The following is a 24,027-nucleotide window of genomic DNA, read 5'->3' as shown; positions in this document are numbered from 1 at the left end:
CGAAAGGGAAACCAGTGTATGAGGCTTGTGGGTTTGTTGCTGTGAATTCGGCAAGCTTCGCCACTTGTTCGACCCAGGCCTCCACCTTCCTATCAACATATTCCTCCAACATATTCCTCCAATACATTCCTCCAACACATTTAATACATTTACTGTGTATACACTTTTTTTAAATTAGGTTGCACTCGACGTATGCACGTGTCATAGTTCACAATGCTTCATGGGTAACAAATACAGTAATAAGTTAGCAAATAACCATAAACAAAAACAAAGCAAAAAAAGCTTCAAAAGCTATGGTATTCTTATTTGTGTTCCTGTGAACATTTGCATGGCTATAAGATACCAGGATTCAGCCATTTATATGTTACCCATGAACCAACCTCCTAGGGGAGGGGGGAGGGGCTCCTATAAAAATATGGATGTTTTTTTATCAGCAAAATTATTTTAACCCTAAGGGAAAGCATTTTGGGTGTGGTCAACAACAATTTCACTTTGGGTGTAGTCAACAACAATTCTTACCATCTTAAAATATAGCACTTTGGGTGTGGTCAAAGCAATTTCTAGACCTTAGAGATGGTACTACCATCACTTATCAACAAAATAGCTGGTCTTATTAGGGCTCAGTTGACTTACAGTTTAACTGTAAAATACAGTTTGACAGTTTAACTGTAAAATACATTTCAGGTATTATTGGGGTGAGACCCCCTAACAGATAGCAGAATAGTTGGATAGCGTTTTATACTCTAAAAGATGGCACAATCACTCACTCTTTGTTTTGTAGCAAACAACAAATAAAATTTCAACCTCATGTCAGGATCCACCCCCCCCCCTCCCTAACAAAATAAAAAAAATAGATATGCTCTGAAATATAAACATCCTTGAATAAAAAGCTAATTGCCCTTATCAACATTTGTAAGCAACAGATGAACAGACATTTTGTTTATTGTTTTATATAAACCCTTGGGAAATGTTTATTCTAAATATGAATAAACATGATAACACAGAGTTAAAAATAGGATTATCCAAATCCAGACAATATGTTTCTTTAAGTAATCCTAATCCTACAAATTACTAAGACTTGCTAAAAAGATACCAAGACACCCATAAAATTGAAATATTAAAAATTCAAGATTTGAATTAATTTTGCAGTGCTGAATTAGGAATGATTCATTAACCCTTTCATAGTGCGACAACCAAAAGCATGGATATTTGCATACTTTTAAAGCTCTCAACCAATCACCAAGTATTGACTTATTATTACTAAGTATGTTCTATTCTTTCAAGTTTGGCGTTGAATTGTTTCAATGTCTCTAAATATATTTTGAACTAAGAATGAAAAAGAAGTGCAAATATTAGAGCTATAAGCAAAGTTCAGCCAGTTTAAAAGCACAAACTCTCAGGTGGTTGATAGACTTGCAATGCAACCCAAAAACCTTCTACTTCTAATGTCCTGCCGTTTAAATTCAAATTTTGTGTTCTTCTGTCTTTTTTGCCGTTGTTCTTGTAAAAAAGCTCATAGTTGTTGGGTGGAAGTCCTACACTGCAGATGCTTGTTATGACAGAGTATAAATGACCCACATGTTGTTACAATTATAGGAAAACAAAGTAATGAAGAAAGTCCTATCCAAAGCCCAAACTGTGATAAAGAAGTTATCTTTTGACATGCAAATGAAACCATGATAGCATGATACATAATAAGTTTTTTTATCTACAAATATGCTAAGTTGTTATATATAGAAATTTGGAAATATAAAGCTACCAAAGGGTAAAATTTCTATATTTATTTTGCAAATCTTGAATAACAGACATTTTATATCATTGTGACATATATTGTTTCCATAAATAAATTGCTTTTTCTAAAGCGCGCAAATCTACATCTATTCACGGACCATCATTGCTGTACAGTATGGGTTTAAAATACTTACTTGAGATTGACAAAAGATAACTACGATATTAAGTTCTAGATCATATAATATTTAAACTATAAAGTGTATAATACAAAAGTTATAATTTGCATCTTCTTTTTTGCCAATACACAGCATTTTTTTGTATTTATGTATTTCTTTTCTAGAAACGATATGACGTGCAGTGGTTTCCAAGTGAAACTGTCTTAATGAGATTCAATAAAGAGGTCGATTAAGAATTCTTGGAGGAAATAGGAGAATCCATTCTCTTAGTAAACCGATAAATCTATAAGTTATTCCGGAAATAATGAACCTTTGAGCAGGAGAATAATAGAAGTAATGTTTCTTTGTGGAAATGTTATGGTAAAAGAAATATATCACGGGCGTTTTGTAAAGAACATGTCCTTCATCAATATCATAACAGATAGCGCATTTTAGAAATATTATAACTTGCTCTTACCTAGTTTCATTCACAACTTCAGGAGCTTGTACAACCGGCAGTTTGGTACCTATATAAAAAAGAGTACACACTTGTGAATGCCTTCAACATGAGAGAACTAAGATTTCTTTGTATTGTCTACTATCCTAATCCCCGTAGAATAAAATTTTCCGAGTGTGTGGAGCCACAGGCAGCGAGAAAATATGATCGTTTCGCTAATCTACCTTCTGCAAAATCCTCAGATGTGTACCAAGTTGTCATGTTGGAATCCTCTATTCAAATATAACAGCTAGATCATGGTAAGATAAAGAAGAATAAAGCGATTGTAGTGTTTTGGAGAATCATCAGATTCTACCAACCGGCGCCATTTGCATTTTCTAGTTGTTGTTATCGGTGAATGGTGGGGTCTGGGCCCTAAACCGGAAATCTTAAGCACGAACCGGAAATTTGTTGAAAAAAAAAAAAAGGATTGATTTCATTCTTCAAACCACGTACATTACAGAGAGGCAAGAACATTAATCGTCCAAAATATGAGAGAGTAGTAGGCAAAAAAAACAGCCCTTACTAATGTATATAATTGCGAATTTTAAGACTTTTGAAATCTTGATAAGGGAAGAGTCACAGGAAACGGAAGTAAGGCGGAGTACCCACCTGCGATTGCTATGTACATGACCACAGGTAGCCCGTGCCTAGGGCAAGTAGAGATAAGAAATCTTGTTCAAAATGTATAAAGATGTAGAGAGGTTAAAAGCAAAAAAAAAAAAACCCTGGCTACATGCTCGCTTACGGATCTCTCGCTATATTTTGCTGGTGTTTGGGGTAGTCCATGAGCCTGGTAAAATAAGTGCCAACAGGGGGGGCTCATAAGCCACTGGTGCCAAGTACTATATCACAATGGGTGGAGCATCAAGCATCACGTGTGTAGGCGTGGTGAGGGGTGGGGGAGGGGGAGTGGGGGAAGGCAAAGACCTCGGATCAGGTAGCGATAATTAAGAACCGAAGACACATTGTAAAGGAGATCCAGCATGTCTTGCCAAATATTTAAGCTCTAAAAATTGTAAAAACTTTGTTATTAGATCCTTAGCCCCGAATTCTCGTTCTCCATGAATTATTCTAATTTTACAATTTTTATGACATAATTTTAACATCGGTGACCCGAAAAGTTTTTTTTTTTCTGCCCGTTCGATTACTTGGTGGTGTAGTGTATAATATTATCAGTAACTGATAATACTGACTGATACCGCGATGACATGGCAAAGGCGTTTAGTTGAAAGAAAAGCAAAAAAATTAAACTTCCGGTTGACCTTGACGCCAACCACAAAATAGCCTTTCTCTTGGTTATTGTTTTGACGTGGATGGGTCTTCCACGGGGATTAAAAAAAATAGATGTTTTGAGCGCTGAACCGCGAATGCTTTTATTAGACCGCGCAGGGCTGGATACGTACAAAAACTACGGTCAAAATCACACCACTCACCAGATCCGGTTTGGCTCAAATTTGGCGGCATTTCAAGCACCCTTTTTATAAAACCTCATCAGCTTTTTGGAAAAGAATAGGTTTTTATATTCTCAAAGATCACTTCAATGTTTTCTCGAAATTCTGATTTATGGCTGATGACAAGTAATTATACTTTTCTTTGTTTGGTTTGTTGATTGTTATTAATGATTGTTACTGTTTAGTGTCTGTTAATTTAATCTTAGGTAAAAAATAAAAGAACCAATTATAAAGTTAAACACCTGATTTGCCAAGAGACTGTACACTGAAAAAAAAATAACAGCTTTTTTCAGCTAAAACATTATTTTATTTGAATATCTTCGATTGTATCCGATGGTTTTAGTGTTTGAGTTTGAAATTTTTACTTTCTTTGATTGCAATAAGGACCGCGCGTAAATTTATTTTCGAAAGAATGGTATTTTTATTTTGAAAATAAGCAAATAATCCAAGTGATCTGCTCGAAAATTGAACCCAATCAACAACTAAAAAGTTAGTTTTCATTCGATTAAAGAACACAGTCGAATCCAGTCATTCGATTGTACTCGATTTTCGATCATGCTGATTACTGTGATTAGCCACCCCATGTAATGAGGAAAAACGAGAGTGTTCGATCGACCTTAATATTTCGGGACATAGGAAAGTGGTCGGTTTGAAAGGGTGGTCTAGCGTGTTTTACCACTGATACCCTCTTTGCTACTAGTCTAGTGCTATGCCATTAATTAATTAAAAATGTAGTGGCGGGTAGCACTTAAATTGACTGTGATCCCACCAAACCGAAATTGCGCAAACAAATACTCACAATTCTTGCGAAGATCCAGACCTTAATTTTTGATCTTATGAGTTCTATGTCCTTTTCACAGATATTTGGGTATTTGAGATTTATATTGTGTCGTATTGAGAGGGGAAAGTCGAGGGGTAATATTTTTGTTCGGAGGATGTTTCATATCCGTGTTGGCAATTCTCTCCATCATGTGATTAGGTGAAGCTCTTCCGGGTTGAAGGTTGGTAACGTTTGGACTTCCTGTGGTTAGGGCTTACTTTGGTTTCTTATTATCCTGGGGATTGAATTTTAATTCAATTAAAATTGGTTAATATAAAACAGCAAATAAATAATCGATATAAAATAACAATTCTTTATAAGTGCATTTCAGATATATATTTTTAAATTTTCACAGGGGAGAGGGAGCATGTGTCGCATGATGATAATAGAGAAGCCATACAAGTGCAACGTATACAATATAATAACACTTTAGTGGCTTCTTTCCCACTTCAGATTTGTAGACAATTTACCCTTTTAGACAAGAAGAAAAATTACGTAAACAATCAATGTTGATATATTCTAAGGAATATATTCATACTGATTTAGTCTTGCTTTGATTAGTTTTAAATAGATTTATTGTAATGTTTTCAAAATAATTTCGTCACCTTCCGGTGTATAATTAGAATCTTTGTTAATTATTAATCATACTGTAGGGTGACCATCATAGGTGCACATACCTCCGCAGTGTAACGCCGTCTCCTTTGAATTATTCCTCAGGATCATCACCTAAGGGTCCCTAACATGAAGCCCATACTTTCCCCACTTGCAATCCTACCCGTCTTCTCTATGATCGTAATAAACACAGCTGAAGCCCAGGATTTAGAAGATGCCGAATCTCGGGACAGCAAACTACCTCACTACCTCAGAGACGATGGCATCAAGCGAGTAATCGATCTAGACAGGAATAACTTCGACCGTACGCTCAAGCAAAGCAAAATGCTAGTACTGCTCTTCTATCTCTCGTCTAGATCCCACCCCGACTCCGAGAAGCTTTGGAAATCGGACAGGCAAATGCTCGAGGTGGGACGAATTTTGCTAATTCATTTGCTTATTTTCTGAGGTGAGAATATTGTGCTTGCTTTGATAGATATGTCGATTTTGCGGGTTATGATCCCGGATTTGTTTTCATAGCGTCCATTGGGTTTTTCAACATGCGATTAATATGTTAATTTACAAGTAAGCGCTTTTCAATAGCAGTGTTTTGATTTTTAACACGAGAAGGAAATAATATTAGAATCTGCAAAATGAAAACAAAGCTCAAATTCCAAACAATTTTCACTTTTGGTTTATAAGTGATGTAATTGTCGGAATATATCTAATCGCTCATCTGAGCTCCCCTTGAGACATTATCATCTTTAAATGATGAATACTGCCGATCTGTGATGTCCAAATCCAGCTACGTATTTATTCAGATGCTGTATTCTGTCGTACCTGTCTATGTACGCACGCCAGGTTAGGGTACATCTCTGAGAAAACCACAAGATTATATCTGCTAGTACACTAGCAGAGAGTTTCAAAGAAAAGAACTTATCACCAAGAACATTAACGACGTAATCTAATTCAGCACTAAAGATTCATGCTTCTGAAATATTCAGTGTGTTTATTCTTTATATCAATTTATCCCTTTTTAGCTCGCCGCATAAGAGTATAAATAGAAATAATATTTTATCATATATTTTTTCATTCTGTTTCAGTTTTACATTATAGGGGGCGTATCATTTTTACCAGTAATCCTTTTTGTCTGCACACAATCTAGAGAAGCATTATCGGGTTTTTTTTTATTTGCCTCGAGTTTTAATGCTGACGGCACAAAGAAGACAATACGCTAAAATACATTCAATATTTCAGCGAAGCTTGGCTAAATCATGTGTGTGTTTTAAGGACTGACAAATAAGGGAATTCAATATCAGGGACAAAAGGAATAATGAAAACAGAAAATGTATTGGAAAGGGAATGGTGGAAGTTTATTGTTGTTTATATTGAGGGAAGCTTCCTTTTTTGTATGTTTAATGATCTGTAAAATACAAATAGAAAAGAAAAAAATCAAATAGCAAAAAAACGTCACGGCAAAATAAAATGAAATTATAGAATGAATAAAATTTCCATCGTGCAGTTACTTTCTCAGTCCTATACCCGGAATTTTCGCTCTAGGAACTTTTGGTAATAAACAGTGCTTGTATTGAAAGACGGAGATCTACGCTGGAAATCGAATAACTGTTGGCTATTATGGCTACATCTATATGCGACCGCGTCTAAATATTTTGGCGTCGTAGTGCCGCGGATTTATTTGATTGTGCTCAAAATTTACTTCGTCTTGACGGCGTTTGATTGTAAGTGTCAATCTCTGTGTCCTGACGTTAATTATGTTGCCCGCGACTTATAATAATCGCTTCTGACCGCGCCTGCCTGTATTCGCGTCCGCCTGAATATCGCTTCTGACCGCGCCTGCCTGTATTCGCGTCCGCCTGAATATCGCGTCTGACCGCGCCTGCCTGTACTCGCGTCCGCCTAAATATCGCGTTTGACCGCGCCTGCCTGTACTCGCGTCCGCCTAAATATCGCGTCTGACCGCGCCTGCCTGTACTCGCGTCCGCCTAAATATCGCGTCTGTCCGCGCCTGCCTGTACTCGCGTCCGCTTGACAGTTGTCGCGGTTGTGGCTTGCAGGTGGTAGCTCGCATACTCCAACCCCAGGGCGTGACCGTGGCTGCCGTTAATGTTGCGGAGGAATATGAACTAGCTCAAAAACTCGGTAGGTTACCAAATTGTTATATAGCGTCCTCGTAATGTCCCATGGTCATAGTGTCCCATGATCATTGTGCCCCATCTTCAAAGTGTCCTATGTTTATAGTGTCCCATCGTCATAGTGTCCCATGGCCACAGTGTCCCATGATAATAGTGTCCCATGGTAATAGTGTCCCATCATCATAGTGTCCCATGGCCACAGTGTGTCATGATCATTGTGTCCCATCGTCATAGTGTCCCATGATCATTTTGCCCCATCGTCAAAGTGTCCTATGTTCATAGTGTCCCATCGTCATAATGTCCCATGGCAACAGTGTCCCATGATAACAATGTCCCATGATCATAGCCAGGAATGTAGCATAGCTCATAAATATGCTGGGGGGGGGGGGGGGGGGGGTGGAAGGGGAAGAGCTCTAACATGGTAATACTGGGAGGGGCAATGCTAAAAAAGAGTATGTAACAGAAAAGACAGTCTGCAAGGAACTCGGGACAGATGGCCCAACCCCTCCCCCCCCCCTCATACCCCCTTCTTCTCTATCTACACCTGTTCCTTTTCTTCGGCCACTATAACGGCCATGAGGGTAAATATCCAAATATAACTCCAAGATTCACATCAAACATGTTTTGGCGTCCTTTTTGACACAGGGGTGAAATTCTCAGGCGCCATTTCCGTATTTCATAGAGGCAAACGCGTAGAGTACTACGGACACAGGTGAGCCAATAATGATTTGAACGACTCGTCTTTGAAATAAAGTAGATGTTCATTTCTCGGGGAGAAATTCTCCCGTAGCATCCTTTCCCCACTATTTCCCTTTATTCATTGTTTGTCATTCATCCTTTTTTTCGACGCGATAATCTTAACGTTTCTTTTTTTTTTCTATTTCCAACCCACCTTCTATACATATATAAAGCTATGTTGCTTTTGTTGAAGTGGTTGCTGTCAGTGTCTTGTCTTGTTATTGTTCCGGGTTTTATGCTGCTGTTGTTGTCGTCGCCGTCGTCTTTGTTGTTGCCTCTATTGCCCATTGTTTGTTGTTGTTATTGCTATTGTTGTTATTTTTTCCTATTGATGGACTAATTGTTACGGAATGTCTTTTCTCTTCAGATCTGCCGATGTTCTGGTTACATTTCTTCATAAGGTAATCAACAATATGCTTCGTTGTTACACTTAACTTCCCTACAACTCGTGGATTACCTAGAATCGTACTATCTTTCGATTACAATATAAACATATACCTTGGAATGCCGTACAAGATTGGGAGGCCTCTCCCAGCAAGTTCAATTCCAGACGGACAAATTCATAAGAATGTTCTTGTAATTCGGAGCCCGTAATTTGGCTCGTTTAGCTTTAGAAGCGTGACTTCGTGAAAAACTGCCGTCCTGAACATCAAAATTATACGATTTGCTGAATATCAATGGCACAACGACCGTTTTCAACCAAATCTGTTCGGAAAGGAAGTTTACCTAAGATATTCGAATTAAGTGGTTTGTAAGCCAAATCTTTCCGACATTCAATTTTCCAAAAAATCCGTAGGACACCTGAGCAATTACGGAGCCATCAAAAGAAGGCCTAAATTTCTCGTAATTTTAATATCTGAGCAGATATTTTTGTAATTTAAGATGTTCAAAGGGCGTACAGAATTATATTTGGGGGTGGGGGTGGGGGGTGGAGTGGAGGGGGTGTTTATTGTTGTTTTAGAGGGTTTGGTGGATGGCGTCTTGTGACAAAGTCCAAATGCTTATTTTTGTTGTTGTTGTGTTTTTTTTGGGGGGGAGGGGTGTTTATGGTCGCCAATCATTTAGCGCAAAGGATGGTTAGTCCTTTTTAACTCGTCACCGTTATCATTATGCAGCTGTAACCTTACGAACAACGTTGTCTTTCAGATGTTTGACCCCCCAGTAACTAATATTGATAACAAAAAGCAGAGAACGTTGTTAGAAGATGCCGAGGGCACTAAAGTTGTAGGTTATTTTGATCTGGAGAATCCACGTAAGTTTACATCTCAAAAAAATTATAATCTTTATTTTGTGTGTTTTATGAATTTAGATTTGAAAATGTTATTTTGCAGAATTTAAAGAATTCGAGGAAGCTGCCAAGAACTTTCAACCCCTTATTCCATTTTATGTTGTCACTGATAAAAAGGTTTGTTTGTCATAAAATATCGATGAGCTATCAGATAATTTCTATTATTATTTTTGAGATTTTTTAGTCCGTACCTATTTCAAACAAGGTCGCACTCGAGAATGTATTTTTCGTAACCTGCAGTGTTCCATTCGTAATAAATTCGGCCGTATTCGGTATCTTAAAGCCGTGTGAATTTTCACAGGAATTTAATCAAAAAAGCTTAATCATTTTAAAATCTGAATTTTTTTATTTACGCTTATTTGCTTATTTATATAATACCCATGTAGCACTGCGGGTTACAAACTTTTTCGAGTGCAACTTGTATATGCTGGTATATGCTGAATCATATTTTAAGGTCAATAATTTTACTTTGTTTTACTTTGAAGATAGTTTTTTAGTGCCTCTGTTTTTGTTTTGTTTTATCTAATAGTGTATCCTTTCCTTTGTGGGATAGATTGCCAAATCAATGAGATTGAAAAAACACGGCAGTATACAGCTACATAAACCGCATGAAAAACCAGTATTATATCCGGCCAATGAGGTATGTACACCAAGGACAGGATAAACCAGTATTATATCCGGCCAATGTGGTATGTACATCAAGGACAGGATAAACCAGTATTATATCCGGCAAATGTGGTATGTACACCAAGGACAGGATTAACCAGTATTATATCTGGCCAATGTGGTATGTACACCAAGGACAGGATTAACCAGTATTATATCCGGCCAATGTGGTAAGTACACCAAGGACAGGATTAACCAGTATTATATCCGGCCAATGTGGTATGTACACCAAGGACAGGATTAACCAGTATTATATCCGGCCAATGTGGTATGTACACCAAGAACAGGATTAACCAGTATTATATCCGGCCAATGAGGTATGTACACCAAGGACAGGATTAACCAGTATTATATCCGGCCAATGAGGTATGTACACCAAGGACAGGATTAATCAGTATTATATCTGGCCAATGTGGTATGTACACCAAGGACAGGATTAACCAGTATTGTATCCGGCCAATGTGGTATGTACACCAAGGACAGGATAAACCAGTATTATATCCGGCCAATGTGGTATGTACACCAAGGACAGGATTAACCAGTATTATATCTGGCCAATGTGGTATGTACACCAAGGACAGGATTAACCTGTATTATATCCGGCCAATGAGGTATGTAAACCAAGGACAGGATTAACCAGTATTATATCCGGCCAATGTGGTATGTACACTAAGGACAGGATTAACCTGTATTATATCCGGCCAATGTGGTATGTAATCCAAGGACAGGATTAACCAGTATTATATCCGGCCAATGTGGTATGTACACCAAGGACAGGATAAACCAGTATTATATCCGGCCAATGAGGTATGTACATCAAGGACAGGATAAACCAGTATTATATCCGGCCAATGTGGTATGTACACCAAGGACAGGATTAACCAGTATTATATCCGGCCAATGTGGTGTGTACACCAAGGACAGGATAAACCAGTATTATATCCGGCCAATGTGGTATGTACACCAAGGACAGGATTAATCAGTATTATATCCGGCCAATGTGGTATGTACACCAAAGACAGGATTAACCAGTATTATATCTGGCCAATGTGGTATGTACACCAAGGACAGGATTAATCAGTATTATATCCGGCCAATGTGGTATGCACACCAAGGACAGGATAAACCAGTATTATATCCGGCCAATGAGGTATGTACACCAAGGACAGGATTAACCAGTATTATATCCGGCCAATGTGGTATGTACACCAAGGACAGGATTGAACAGTATTATATCTGGCCAATGTGGTATGTACACCAAGGACAGGATAAACCAGTATTATATCCGGCCAATGTGGTATGTACACCAAGGACAGGATTAACCAGTATTATATCCGGCCAATTGGTATGTACACCAAGGACAGGATTAACCAGTATTATATCCGGCCAATGTGGTATGTACACCAAGGACAGGATTAACCAGTATTATATCCGGCCAATGTGGTATGTACACCAAGGACAGGATTAACCAGTATTATATCCAGCCAATGTGGTATGTACACCAAGGACAGGATTAACCAGTATTATATCCGGCCAATGAGGTATGTACACCAAGGACAGGATAAACCAGTATTATATCCGGCCAATGTGGTATGTACACCAAGGACAGGATTAACCAGTATTATATCCGGCCAATGTGGTATGTACACCAAGGGCAGGATTAACCAGTATTATATCCGGCCAATGTGGTATGCACACCAAGGACAGGATTAACCAGTATTATATCCGGCCAATGTGGTATGTACACCAAGGACAGGATTAACCAGTATTATATCCAGCCAATGTGGTATGTACACCAAGGACAGGACTAACCAGTATTATATCCGGCCAATGTGGTATGTACACCAAGGACAGGATTAACCAGTATTATATCCGGCCAATGTGGTATGTACACTTAGGACAGGATTAACCAGTATTATGTCCGGCCAATGAGGTATGCACAGCAAGGATAGGATTACCCAGTTTTATGTCCGGCCAATGTGGTATGTACACCAATGACAGGATTAACCAGTATTCTATCCGGCCAATGTGGTATGTACACCAAGGACAGGATTAACCAGTATTGTATCCGGCCAATGAGGTATGTACACTAAGGACAGGATTAACCAGTATTATATCCGGCCAATGTGGTATGTACACTAAGGACAGGATTAACCAGTATTATATCCGGCCAATGTGGTATGTACACTAAGGACAGGATTAACCAGTATTATATCCGGCCAATGTGGTATGTACACTAAGGACAGGATTAACCAGTATTATATCCGGCCAATGTGGTATGTACACTAAGGACAGGATTAACCAGTATTATATCCAGCCAATGTGGTATGTACACTAAGGACAGGATTAACCAGTATTATATCCGGCCAATGTGGTATGTACACCAAGGACAGGATTAACCAGTATTATATCCGGCCAATGAGGTATGTACACCAAGGACAGGATAAACCAGTATTATATCCGGCCAATGTGGTATGTACACCAAGGACAGGATTAACCAGTATTATATCCGGCCAATGAGGTATGTACACCAAGGACAGGATTAATCAGTATTATATCTGGCCAATGTGGTATGTACACCAAGGACAGGATTAACCAGTATTGTATCCGGCCAATGTGGTATGTACACCAAGGACAGGATAAACCAGTATTATATCCGGCCAATGTGGTATGTACACCAAGGACAGGATTAACCAGTATTATATCTGGCCAATGTGGTATGTACACCAAGGACAGGATTAACCTGTATTATATCCGGCCAATGAGGTATGTAAACCAAGGACAGGATTAACCAGTATTATATCCGGCCAATGTGGTATGTACACTAAGGACAGGATTAACCTGTATTATATCCGGCCAATGTGGTATGTAATCCAAGGACAGGATTAACCAGTATTATATCCGGCCAATGTGGTATGTACACCAAGGACAGGATTAACCAGTATTATATCCGGCCAATGAGGTATGTACACCAAGGACAGGATAAACCAGTATTATATCCGGCCAATGTGGTATGTACACTTAGGACAGGATTAACCAGTATTATATCCGGCCAATGAGGTATGTACACCAAGGACAGGATAAACCAGTATTATATCCGGCCAATGTGGTATGTACACCAAGGACAGGATTAACCAGTATTATATCCGGCCAATGTGGTATGTACACCAAGGACAGGATTAACCAGTATTATATCCGGCCAATGTGGTATGTACACCAAGGACAGGATTAACCAGTATTATATCCGGCCAATGAGGTATGTACACCAAGGACAGGATAAACCAGTATTATATCCGGCCAATGTGGTATGTACACCAAGGACAGGATTAACCAGTATTATATCCGGCCAATGTGGTATGTACACCAAGGGCAGGATTAACCAGTATTATATCTGGCCAATGTGGTATGCACACCAAGGACAGGATTAACCAGTATTATATCCGGCCAATGTGGTATGTACACCAAGGACAGGATTAACCAGTATTATATCCAGCCAATGTGGTATGTACACCAAGGACAGGACTAACCAGTATTATATCCGGCCAATGTGGTATGTACACCAAGGACAGGATTAACCAGTATTATATCCGGCCAATGTGGTATGTACACTTAGGACAGGATTAACCAGTATTATGTCCGGCCAATGAGGTATGCACAGCAAGGATAGGATTACCCAGTTTTATGTCCGGCCAATGTGGTATGTACACCAAGGACAGGATTAACCAGTATTCTATCCGGCCAATGTGGTATGTACACCAAGGACAGGATTAACCAGTATTGTATCCGGCCAATGAGGTATGTACACTAAGGACAGGATTAACCAGTATTATATCCGGCCAATGTGGTATGTACACTAAGGACAGGATTAACCAGTATTATATCCGGCCAATGTGGTATGTACACTAAGGACAGGATTAACCAGTATTATATCCGGCCAATGTGGTATGTACACTAAGGACAGGATTAACCAGTATTATATCCGGCCAATGTGGTATGTACACTAAGGACAGGATTGAACAGTATAATATCCGGCCAATGTGGTATGTACACTAAGGACAGGATTAACCAGTATTATATCCGGCCAATGTGGTATGTACACCAAGGACAGGATTAACCAGTATTATATCCGGCCAATGAGGTATGTACACCAAGGACAGGATAAACCAGTATTATATCCGGCCAATGTGGTATGTACACCAAGGACAGGATTAACCAGTATTATATCCGGCCAATGTGGTATGTACACCAAGGGCAGGATTAACCAGTATTATATCCGGCCAATGTGGTATGTACACCAAGGACAGGATTAACCAGTATTATATCCGGCCAATGTGGTATGTACACCAAGGACAGGATTAACCAGTATTATATCCGGCCAATGTGGTATGTACACCAAGGACAGGATTAACCAGTATTATATCCGGCCAATGTGGTATGTACACCAAGGACAGGATAAACCAGTATTATATCCGGCCAATGTGGTATGTACACCAAGGACAGGATTAACCAGTATTATATCCTGCCAATGTGGTATGTACACCAAGAACAGGATTAACCAGTATAATATCTGGCCAATGTGGTATGTACACCAAGGACAGGATTAAACAGTATTATTTCCAGCCAATGTGGTATGTACACCAAGGACAGGATAAACCAGTATTATATCCGGCCAATGTGGTATGTACACCAAGGACAGGATTAACCAGTATTATATCCAGCCAATGTGGTAAGTACACCAAGGACAGGATTAACCAGTATTATATCCGGCCAATGTGGTATGTACACCAAGGACAGGATTAACCAGTATTATATCCAGCCAATGTGGTAAGTACACCAAGGACAGGATTAACCAGTATTATATCCAGCCAATGTGGTAAGTACACCAAGGACAGGATTAACCAGTATTATATCCGGCCAATGTGGTATGTACACTAAGGACAGGATTAACCAGTATTATATCCTGCCAATGTGGTATGTACACTTAGGACAGGATTAACCAGTATTATATCCAGCCAATGTGGTAAGTACACCAAGGACAGGATTAACCAGTATTATAACCGGCCAATGTGGTATGTTCACCAAGGACAGGATTAACCAGTATTATATCCGGCCAATGTGGTATGTACACCAAGGACAGGATTAACCAGTATTATATCCGGCCAATGTGGTATGTACACCAAGGACTGGATAAACCAGTATTATATCCGGCCAATGTGGTATGTACACCAAGGACAGGATAAACCAGTATTATATCCGGCCAATGTGGTATGTACACCAAGGACAGGATTAACCAGTATTATATCCGGCCAATGTGGTATGTACACCAAGGACAGGATTAACCAGTATTATATCCGGCCAATGTGGTATGTACACTAAGGACAGGATTAACCAGTATTATATCCGGCCAATGAGGTATGTACACCAAGAACAGGATAAACCAGTATTATATCCGGCCAATGTGGTATGTACACCAAGGACAGGATTAACCAGTATTATATCCGGCCAATGTGGTATGTACACCAAGGACAGGATTAACCAGTATTATATCCGGCCAATGTGGTATGTACACCAAGGACAGGATTAACCAGTATTATATCCGGCCAATGTGGTATGTACACCAAGGACAGGATAAACCAGTATTATATCCGGCCAATGTGGTATGTACACCAAGGACAGGATTAACCAGTATTATATCCGGCCAATGTGGTATGTACACCAAGGACAGGATTAACCAGTATTATATCCGGCCAATGTGGTATGTACACCAAGGACAGGATTAACCAGTATTATATCCGGCCAATGTGGTATGTACACCAAGGACAGGATTAACCAGTATTATATCCGGCCAATGTGGTATGTACACCAAGGACAGGATTAACCAGTATTATATCCGGCCAATGTGGTATGTACACCAAGGACAGGATAAACCAGTATTATATCCGGCCAATGTGGTATGTACACCAAGGACAGGATTAACCAGTATTATATCCTGCCAATGTGGTATGTACACCAAGAACAGGATTAACCAGTATAATATCTGGCCAATGTGGTATGTACACCAAGGACAGGATTAAACAGTATTATTTCCGGCCAATGTGGTATGTACACCAAGGACAGGATAAACCAGTATTATATCCGGCCAATGTGGTATGTACACCAAGGACAGGATTAACCAGTATTATATCCAGCCAATGTGGTAAGTACACCAAGGACAGGATTAACCAGTATTATATCCGGCCAATGTGGTATGTACACCAAGGACAGGATTAACCAGTATTATATCCAGCCAATGTGGTAAGTACACCAAGGACAGGATTAACCAGTATTATATCCAGCCAATGTGGTAAGTACACCAAGGACAGGATTAACCAGTATTATATCCGGCCAATGTGGTATGTACACTAAGGACAGGATTAACCAGTATTATATCCTGCCAATGTGGTATGTACACTTAGGACAGGATTAACCAGTATTATATCCAGCCAATGTGGTAAGTACACCAAGGACAGGATTAACCAGTATTATAACCGGCCAATGTGGTATGTTCACCAAGGACAGGATTAACCAGTATTATATCCGGCCAATGTGGTATGTACACCAAGGACAGGATTAACCAGTATTATATCTGGCCAATGTGGTATGTACACCAAGGACTGGATAAACCAGTATTATATCCGGCCAATGTGGTATGTACACCAAGGACAGGATAAACCAGTATTATATCCGGCCAATGTGGTATGTACACCAAGGACAGGATTAACCAGTATTATATCCGGCCAATGTGGTATGTACACCAAGGACAGGATTAACCAGTATTATATCCGGCCAATGTGGTATGTACACTAAGGACAGGATTAACCAGTATTATATCCGGCCAATGAGGTATGTACACCAAGAACAGGATAAACCAGTATTATATCCGGCCAATGTGGTATGTACACCAAGGACAGGATTAACCAGTATTATATCCGGCCAATGTGGTATGTACACCAAGGACAGGATTAACCAGTATTATATCCGGCCAATGTGGTATGTACACCAAGGACAGGATTAACCAGTATTATATCCGGCCAATGTGGTATGTACACCAAGGACAGGATAAACCAGTATTATATCCGGCCAATGTGGTATGTACACCAAGGACAGGATTAACCAGTATTATATCCGGCCAATGTGGTATGTACACCAAGGACAGGATAAACCAGTATTATTTCCGGCCAATGTGGTATGTACACCAAGGACAGGATTAACCAGTATTATATCCGGCCAATGTGGTATGTACACCAAGGACAGGATTAACTAGTATTATATCCTGCCAATGTGGTATGTACACCAAGGACAGGATTAACCAGTATTATATCCGGCCAATGTGGTATGTACACCAAGGACAGGATTAACCAGTATTATATCCGGCCAATGTGGTATGTACACCAAGGACAGGATTAACCAGTATTATATCCGGCCAATGTGGTATGTACACCAAGGACAGGATAAACCAGTATTATATCCGGCCAATGTGGTATGTACACTAAGGACAGGATTAACCAGTATTATATCCGGCCAATGTGGTATGTACACTTAGGACAGGATTAACCAGTATTATATCCTGCCAATGTGGTATGTACACTAAGGACAGGATTAACCAGTATTATATCCGGCCAATGTGGTATGTACACTTAGGACAGGATTAACCAGTATTATATCCTGCCAATGTGGTATGTACACTAAGGACAGGATTAACCAGTATTATATCCGGCCAATGTGGTATGTACACCAAGGACAGGATAAACCAGTATTATATCCGGCCAATGAGGTATGTACACCAAGGACAGGATTAACCAGTTTTATATCCGGCCAATGAGGTATGTACACCAAGGACAGGATTAACCAGTATTATATCCTGCCAATGTGGTATGTACACTAAGGACAGGATTAACCAGTATTATATCCGGCCAATGTGGTATGTACACCAAGGACAGGATAAACCAGTATTATATCCGGCCAATGTGGTGTACACCAAGGACAGGATAAACCAGTATTATATCCGGCCAATGAGGTATGTACACCAAGGACAGGATAAACCAGTATTATATCCGGCCAATGAGGTATGTACACCAAGGACAGGATAAACCAGTATTATATCCGGCCAATGTGGTATGTACACTTAGGACAGGATTAACCAGTATTATATCCGGCCAATGAGGTATGTACACCAAGGACAGGATAAACCAGTATTATATCCGGCCAATGAGGTATGTACACCAAGGACAGGATAAACCAGTATTATATCCAGCCAATGTGGTATGTACACCAAGGACAGGATAAACCAGTAATATATCCGGCCAATGAGGTATGTACACCAAGGACAGGATCAACCAGTATTATATCCGGCCAATGAGGTATGTACATCAAGGACAGGATTAACCAGTATTATATCCGGCCAATGTGGTATGTAATCCAAGGACAGGATCAACCAGTATTATATCCGGCCAATGTGGTATGTACACTTAGGACAGGATTAACCAGTATTATATCCGGCCAATGTGGTATGTACACCAAGGACAGGATAAACCAGCTGTTGCTGCAACCTTCCTCTCTCTTATGCCTAGTGCACACTAGCAACATAACGACATGAGCGCGCGCACTATGTTTAGCCCGACATAACGACATGGACATAATGACATAAAAGAAAAGGCATGTTTTTTTCTCTTATATCGTTATGTTTATGTCGTTATGTCGAAGATAAGAGTGCGCGCGCCCATGTCGTTATGTCGATATGTCGCTAGTGTGCACTAAGCATTAGGAAAATCCGCGAGTTTTTGATTGACTCTTACCTTTTTACTTCCACAGCCAATAAAAGAAAAAAATATCAACAAATTTGTACAAAGTAATAAAAGGTTAGCAAACATATCAATCATAATGATTTTAAACTTTCTCCAGATCATCATAGCCTTATAAGGAGATTGCACCTTTTTCTCGCTCTCTTTTTATTGATCGTCCACATTACAATTAAAAATCTTAGTATATACACACATACGAATAAAGCTTTTAACTCCACACAGTTTTACATTGATCATTCATTTTTTCTTCAAATTGAGTTAATTGAGTTAATAATAGTGTTCACCTGTCTTAGTTTGCCATGTTTCCCGTAATAAATTCATATAATACGCACGTAATACGAATTCTGCTTGAGGATGTCTGAGCTAAATGTCGATTTTTTCTCTTTCAGACAGATTATTACTAAAATTCGCCTTGAAGATATACATGAGACATGGGTAGGTATTAAATAGAAGAACAATCTTATGAGCGCGCAAGAAACGCAGAGGATGTGATTTCTTAAGGGCCTATGGTTAGTATGTAGTCTCGTTGCTAACACCGTTGTTACGAAAGGGAAAAACGCTACATTTCATTAAATAAACTAAAATCCTCCCCCTTGATTCCGTGGCCCAGTGGTTAGCACCTTTGACTCATAAGCAAGCGCTCCGGGTTCAATCCCTTTTTTTTTTCTTCGAAACTCCAGTTCTAACTTCTTCTTTTTCTTTTTCCCCAAGAGATTAAAGAGATAAACTTTCGACATCTTGAAGAAGAACATGCAATTTCTATATGTTTTTAGAGAATAGAAATAGATGGCAAAAAAACTGATGGCGGTCATTTCCGCGCGAGAAAAACACGTTAATTTTGAACATTTTACAACAATTGTGGATTTTTTTCACTCAAACCATTTATATCACCACTCCTAACAACTTAGCGCATGGGATGTTTGATATTGGAAGAAATGAAAAAGTTATTACCAAATATGTGGTTTTGGAAGAACATAAAAATTCGCCATTTCTCGCTGTATCAAAATTTCGCAAATGCTTCAAGTTTTAGAAAGTAGTGATGTTAAAATATTTCAGCAAAAAATATGATGTTAGACTTGAACAGTAGCTTCTCCGACACGTTATTCTGTTCAGGGTCGCGTGAGCATGGGAGGGGTCAGATGACGTCATTACTTGTGTCATTTATGTCTAAAACGCTTATGTTGAAAGTTTCAAGAGATTTGAAAAAAAAAACAGAAGCTTAAATAAAACAAACAAATTTCCCTAGCAACGAACTCAAAAGATAGTACCATAGGCCCTTAAAGGGGCTGAAAATGTACCCTTTGACACATTTCTTTTTTTTTTTCAGTCGTCTAAAGTAGAGGGTTATCTAGTCACTGCATTCGTGAAACCCAAAACTATAGGTAAGCACTCCCACCCCGTTTAGGACCCCACCCTTACCCCTTTGGGACCGCCATTCTTACCCCCTTGGACACTGTACCCCCCTGAGGAGCCTACCACATTTGGAACCCCATCCCTATTCCCTCCACCACTTCTCTACCACTATCCCCTTGGGGACCCAACCCCTATGCTTTTTGGAACCCAGCCCTACCACTTGTAGACTGGACTCCATCCCTGTTTGATCTGTAGAAGGCTTTAACTGTCCTCGCTGTTCGCTTTGTAGAAGGCGCTCAGTTCTTCTCCTTGGTGAGGTCGCTTGCAAAAGCTTACAAGAGTAACGAGAAGCTATCATTTGTATGGGTGGACCCGGATCCCTTTCCCATGGTAAGTCTTGGATAACCTCGATTTAGTTGTGAACAAAATACGTAAGTCAAGCAAAACTTTATTAATGTATGTTATACATGACCCCATCTATAAAGGGCCCCCGAATGGTCCCCCGAAATTTCGATGTGCTCGCAGTTTTCGGCTAATGCTCGCGTAATTTTTTCCGCCGTTCTCGCATTGTATTTTTCGAAGTGCTCAGGATAAACCAGTCTTATATCCGGCAAATGAAGTATGTACACCAAGGGCGGCAGGATTAACCAGTTTTATGTCCGGCCAATAAGATATGCAAGACAAGGGCGGCAGGATGAACCAGCTGTTGCTGCAACCTCCCTCTTACCCAGGCAAATTTTGTTTCGCTGCTCGCGCAATTTTTTCCGCCGTTCTAGCATTGTATTTTTCGAAGTGCTCGCTGCTCGATTCATTTAACAACTAGAAATGCTCGGTCTCGCATAAAAAAACGGGGTGCTCGCAAGCTCGCAAGTGCTCGCCAAAGACCATTCGGGGGCCCTCTAAAACGAACGTCAGTCTCGCACAGACAGCACTAGCGTATTGTTTGGAAAAATGCCACATAGCACTGCTGTAGCCTGCACTGTTTTCTTATGTCTTGCGTGATTTTGAAGAAATCTTCGCTAACGACATTTCCTTTTCATGTCAAGTCAACTGGGCAAAGCTGCCAGAAATATCATATACTTACGATTCTTACGCTATTTCGTGCTCGGATAAGAGGTTCTTGTGGGCATTCCTTATTATCACGTGTCGGTCACGTGGCCATACTAAAGGTTTATTTTGCTTTTCCTATTATCACGTGTTGGTCACGTGGCCATACTAAAGGTTCATTTTGCTTTTTCCATTACCACGTGCCGGTCACGTGGCCATACTAAAGGTTCATTTTGCTTTTCCTATTATCACGTGTTGGTCACGTGGCCATACTAAAGGTTCATTTTGCTTTTTCCATTACCACGTGTCGGTCACGTGGCCATACTAAAGGTTCATTTTCCTTTCCTATTATCACGTGTCTGTCACGTGGCCAAACTAAAGTTTCATTTTGATTTTCCTATTATCATGTGTCGGACACGTGGCCAAACTAAAGGTTCATTTTGCTTTTCCTATTATCACGTGTCGGTCACGTGGCCATACTTAAGGTTCATATTCCTTTCCTATTATCACGTGACTGTCACGTGGCCAAACTAAAGGTTCATTTTGATTTTCCTATTATCACGTGTCGGTCACGTGGCCAAACTAAAGGTTGATTTTGCTTTTCCTATTATCACGTGTCGGTCATATGGCCATACTAAAGATTTACTTTGCTTAACTCTGCTATCTTGTGTCTGTCATATAGCCATACTTAAGGTTCTCTTCACTTTATCTCTATCATCACGTGACTTGTGTGTTGCAGATGCGTGATTACTGGCAGAAGTCATACCGAATAGACGTCAGTTCTCCTGCCGTGGGAGTAGTAGATCCTAAATTGGTAAGAGCTGATTAACCCTTACCCTAATCTCCTAATCTAAACTCTGCCATCCGAGGCAATAGCAAATTTGCGCGATCATCACTAAGTACTGATCATTTTTGTCATCGTTTAAGCCGATATAAATTCGCATCTCTGATGCTGTTTCGAATTGGCCATAAGGTTCCCTTTTACAACACTTTTATAACCTTCACTAAATTTTTGCGTCACTTTTATTTGGCGAAATTCGCGATTTTAAAAGATTCACGAAAATAGTGTGCGAAAGTGTCGCGGAAATTAGAATGCGCGAAAATTAAGTGTTGCGGAAATTAGGATGCGCGAAAATTAAGTGAGTACACAAGAAGCCTTTGGGGGAATATTGGCCGTTTAGTCATGAAATACCTTGTCTATTTAGTCATCTAATGTACATAGTACGGTAAGGGGTTGAGGTGGACTTGTATTTATATATTTTTATGTAACTAAATTTAGGCCACGCATCTTTGTTACAAATTATTTCAGTTTTGATGATTACAGCACATTTTAATTCAACTTGTTTTGCTTGGTCTATTATTCCAAAATCGCAGAGGAAATAAAGTGATCTGGTTTTTACAAAAATAGGAAAAGCGCGAAAAAAAGTGTCGCGAAATATCGCCATCTCAAAATAGCGTAATTTTGACGTCGCGAAAATTAAGTGTAATAAGGTAGAATATAGATTTCCGGTATTTCGCTGAGAGGACACAGTAGCGGATTCAGGGGTAGGTTCAGGGGGGTTACGGGCTGCTAAAGAAAAGTAATAAAAAAGATGCATGCCCGTACTCATCTTTTTGCTTCGTTTTTTTTTTTTTTTTTTTTTTTGACGAAGTGCCCAGAAAATAAGGGAGCTATAGAACCAGTACAAACTGAATTTTAAACCTTTCTTTTTCGTTTGGGGAACACCCTGATTTGTGCACATTTTTTAAACTGCCTTTTTAGGTATTTGTGTCTTTGTCACTGAGCCAAAAAACCCTCTCAGGGGCTAGATCCTCCCCTTGGACGCTTTTTCCTTCACTATACTCATAATATTCTTTTTTTAAAGAACAAAAGCACGTGGTTTAAGAAAAAAGGGAAGGAAACAAAACTTCGCCATCTCCAGGAATGGATGAAGGACGTTCTTGCAAACAAAACGGAATTTCTTCCCGCCTCGACAGACGATGAACCTGCATCAACACAGAAACAAGAACTATAACAGGAAAAGCTTATAGGAAACTAAACAAACAAATTAACAAGATACATTTCATTGGACCAACACTAAAGCTACTTCCCAGTGAAACCTCTATTAGACGACCACCTGGTGACTCTAATACTGTGTTTAAACCTCTGTGAAGCGACCACTTGCTGTATCAAGCACTGCATTTTTTACCCAAAAGCGATCGCCTGGTCTCTAAAAAAATTGTACTCATTTTTCTGTCGCAAGTGTAAATTTTTGAGCATGTTTCATTCAAAGCAGCTACCGTTAATATAGACCGCGATGGCTCGGTCCCGAGGTTGGCCGCTTAATAGAGATATCACTGTAACATAGGTATAACTATTTTTGAATTCCTTTTTCAGTCTCTCTCGTTGTTGTTTAGCCGAATAATCTGGAAAACTCTGTTCCTGATGCCCTTGCTTTTGTTAATTGTGAGGAAGGTCTGCATTTTTAACGATTTTAATTATAATGATGTGAATTAACAGCGTCCATCTTTTAAAATTGTTTATTTATACAGAATGGATTCTAGACGTGTTATAAAAAAAAACATTTAATGATTTCTTAAAAGCAAAAAAATATATTGACATTTACTCTATGTAGATTATATCAAATTGTTGGATGCTTATATAAATATAAATTCATGGACAAAGTATTAATAAAGACCTTTTATGTTTCCCCTA

The 24,027-nt window shown here is 39.5% G+C and overlaps 2 protein-coding genes across 3 annotated transcripts in view; one reads left to right on the top strand and one right to left on the bottom strand.

Annotated features, from left to right (window-relative positions):
- Positions 1-5,457, bottom strand: part of LOC5502303 (rho GTPase-activating protein 32) — a 27,727-nt gene extending 22,270 nt beyond the window's left edge. Inside the window, exons 1-3 of one of the 2 annotated variants that reach the window (XM_048733017.1) lie at positions 5,334-5,457; positions 4,636-4,891; positions 2,365-2,413 (exon numbers count right to left, since the gene is read on the bottom strand). Coding sequence is in view for 1 of the 2 variants with exons in the window: in XM_048733016.1 (XP_048588973.1) it covers positions 2,365-2,413; positions 2,568-2,604 (86 nt within the window). In the remaining variant the exon portion in view is untranslated. Of the gene's footprint in view, positions 1-2,364; positions 2,414-2,567; positions 2,742-4,635; positions 4,892-5,333 lie in introns of those variants that run through there. The other variant, XM_048733016.1, reaches the window with a different exon arrangement.
- LOC5502304 (calsequestrin-2-like) lies at positions 5,398-24,027 on the top strand. Its single transcript, XM_032370572.2, has 13 exons — positions 5,398-5,676; positions 7,323-7,407; positions 8,046-8,112; positions 8,506-8,539; positions 9,285-9,390; positions 9,470-9,543; positions 9,980-10,066; positions 18,943-18,989; positions 19,322-19,367; positions 20,260-20,314; positions 20,575-20,675; positions 22,072-22,146; positions 23,198-24,027. The coding sequence occupies exons 1-13, from the start codon at positions 5,398-5,400 to the stop codon at positions 23,345-23,347; spliced, it is 1,206 nt and encodes a 401-aa protein (XP_032226463.2). The 3' UTR covers positions 23,348-24,027.

The sequence above is a fragment of the Nematostella vectensis genome, chromosome 9 (genome assembly GCF_932526225.1).
Source record: "Nematostella vectensis chromosome 9, jaNemVect1.1, whole genome shotgun sequence".
NCBI classification, from domain to species: domain Eukaryota; kingdom Metazoa; phylum Cnidaria; class Anthozoa; order Actiniaria; family Edwardsiidae; genus Nematostella; species Nematostella vectensis.
This window is presented reverse-complemented; position numbering and strand designations above follow the sequence as displayed.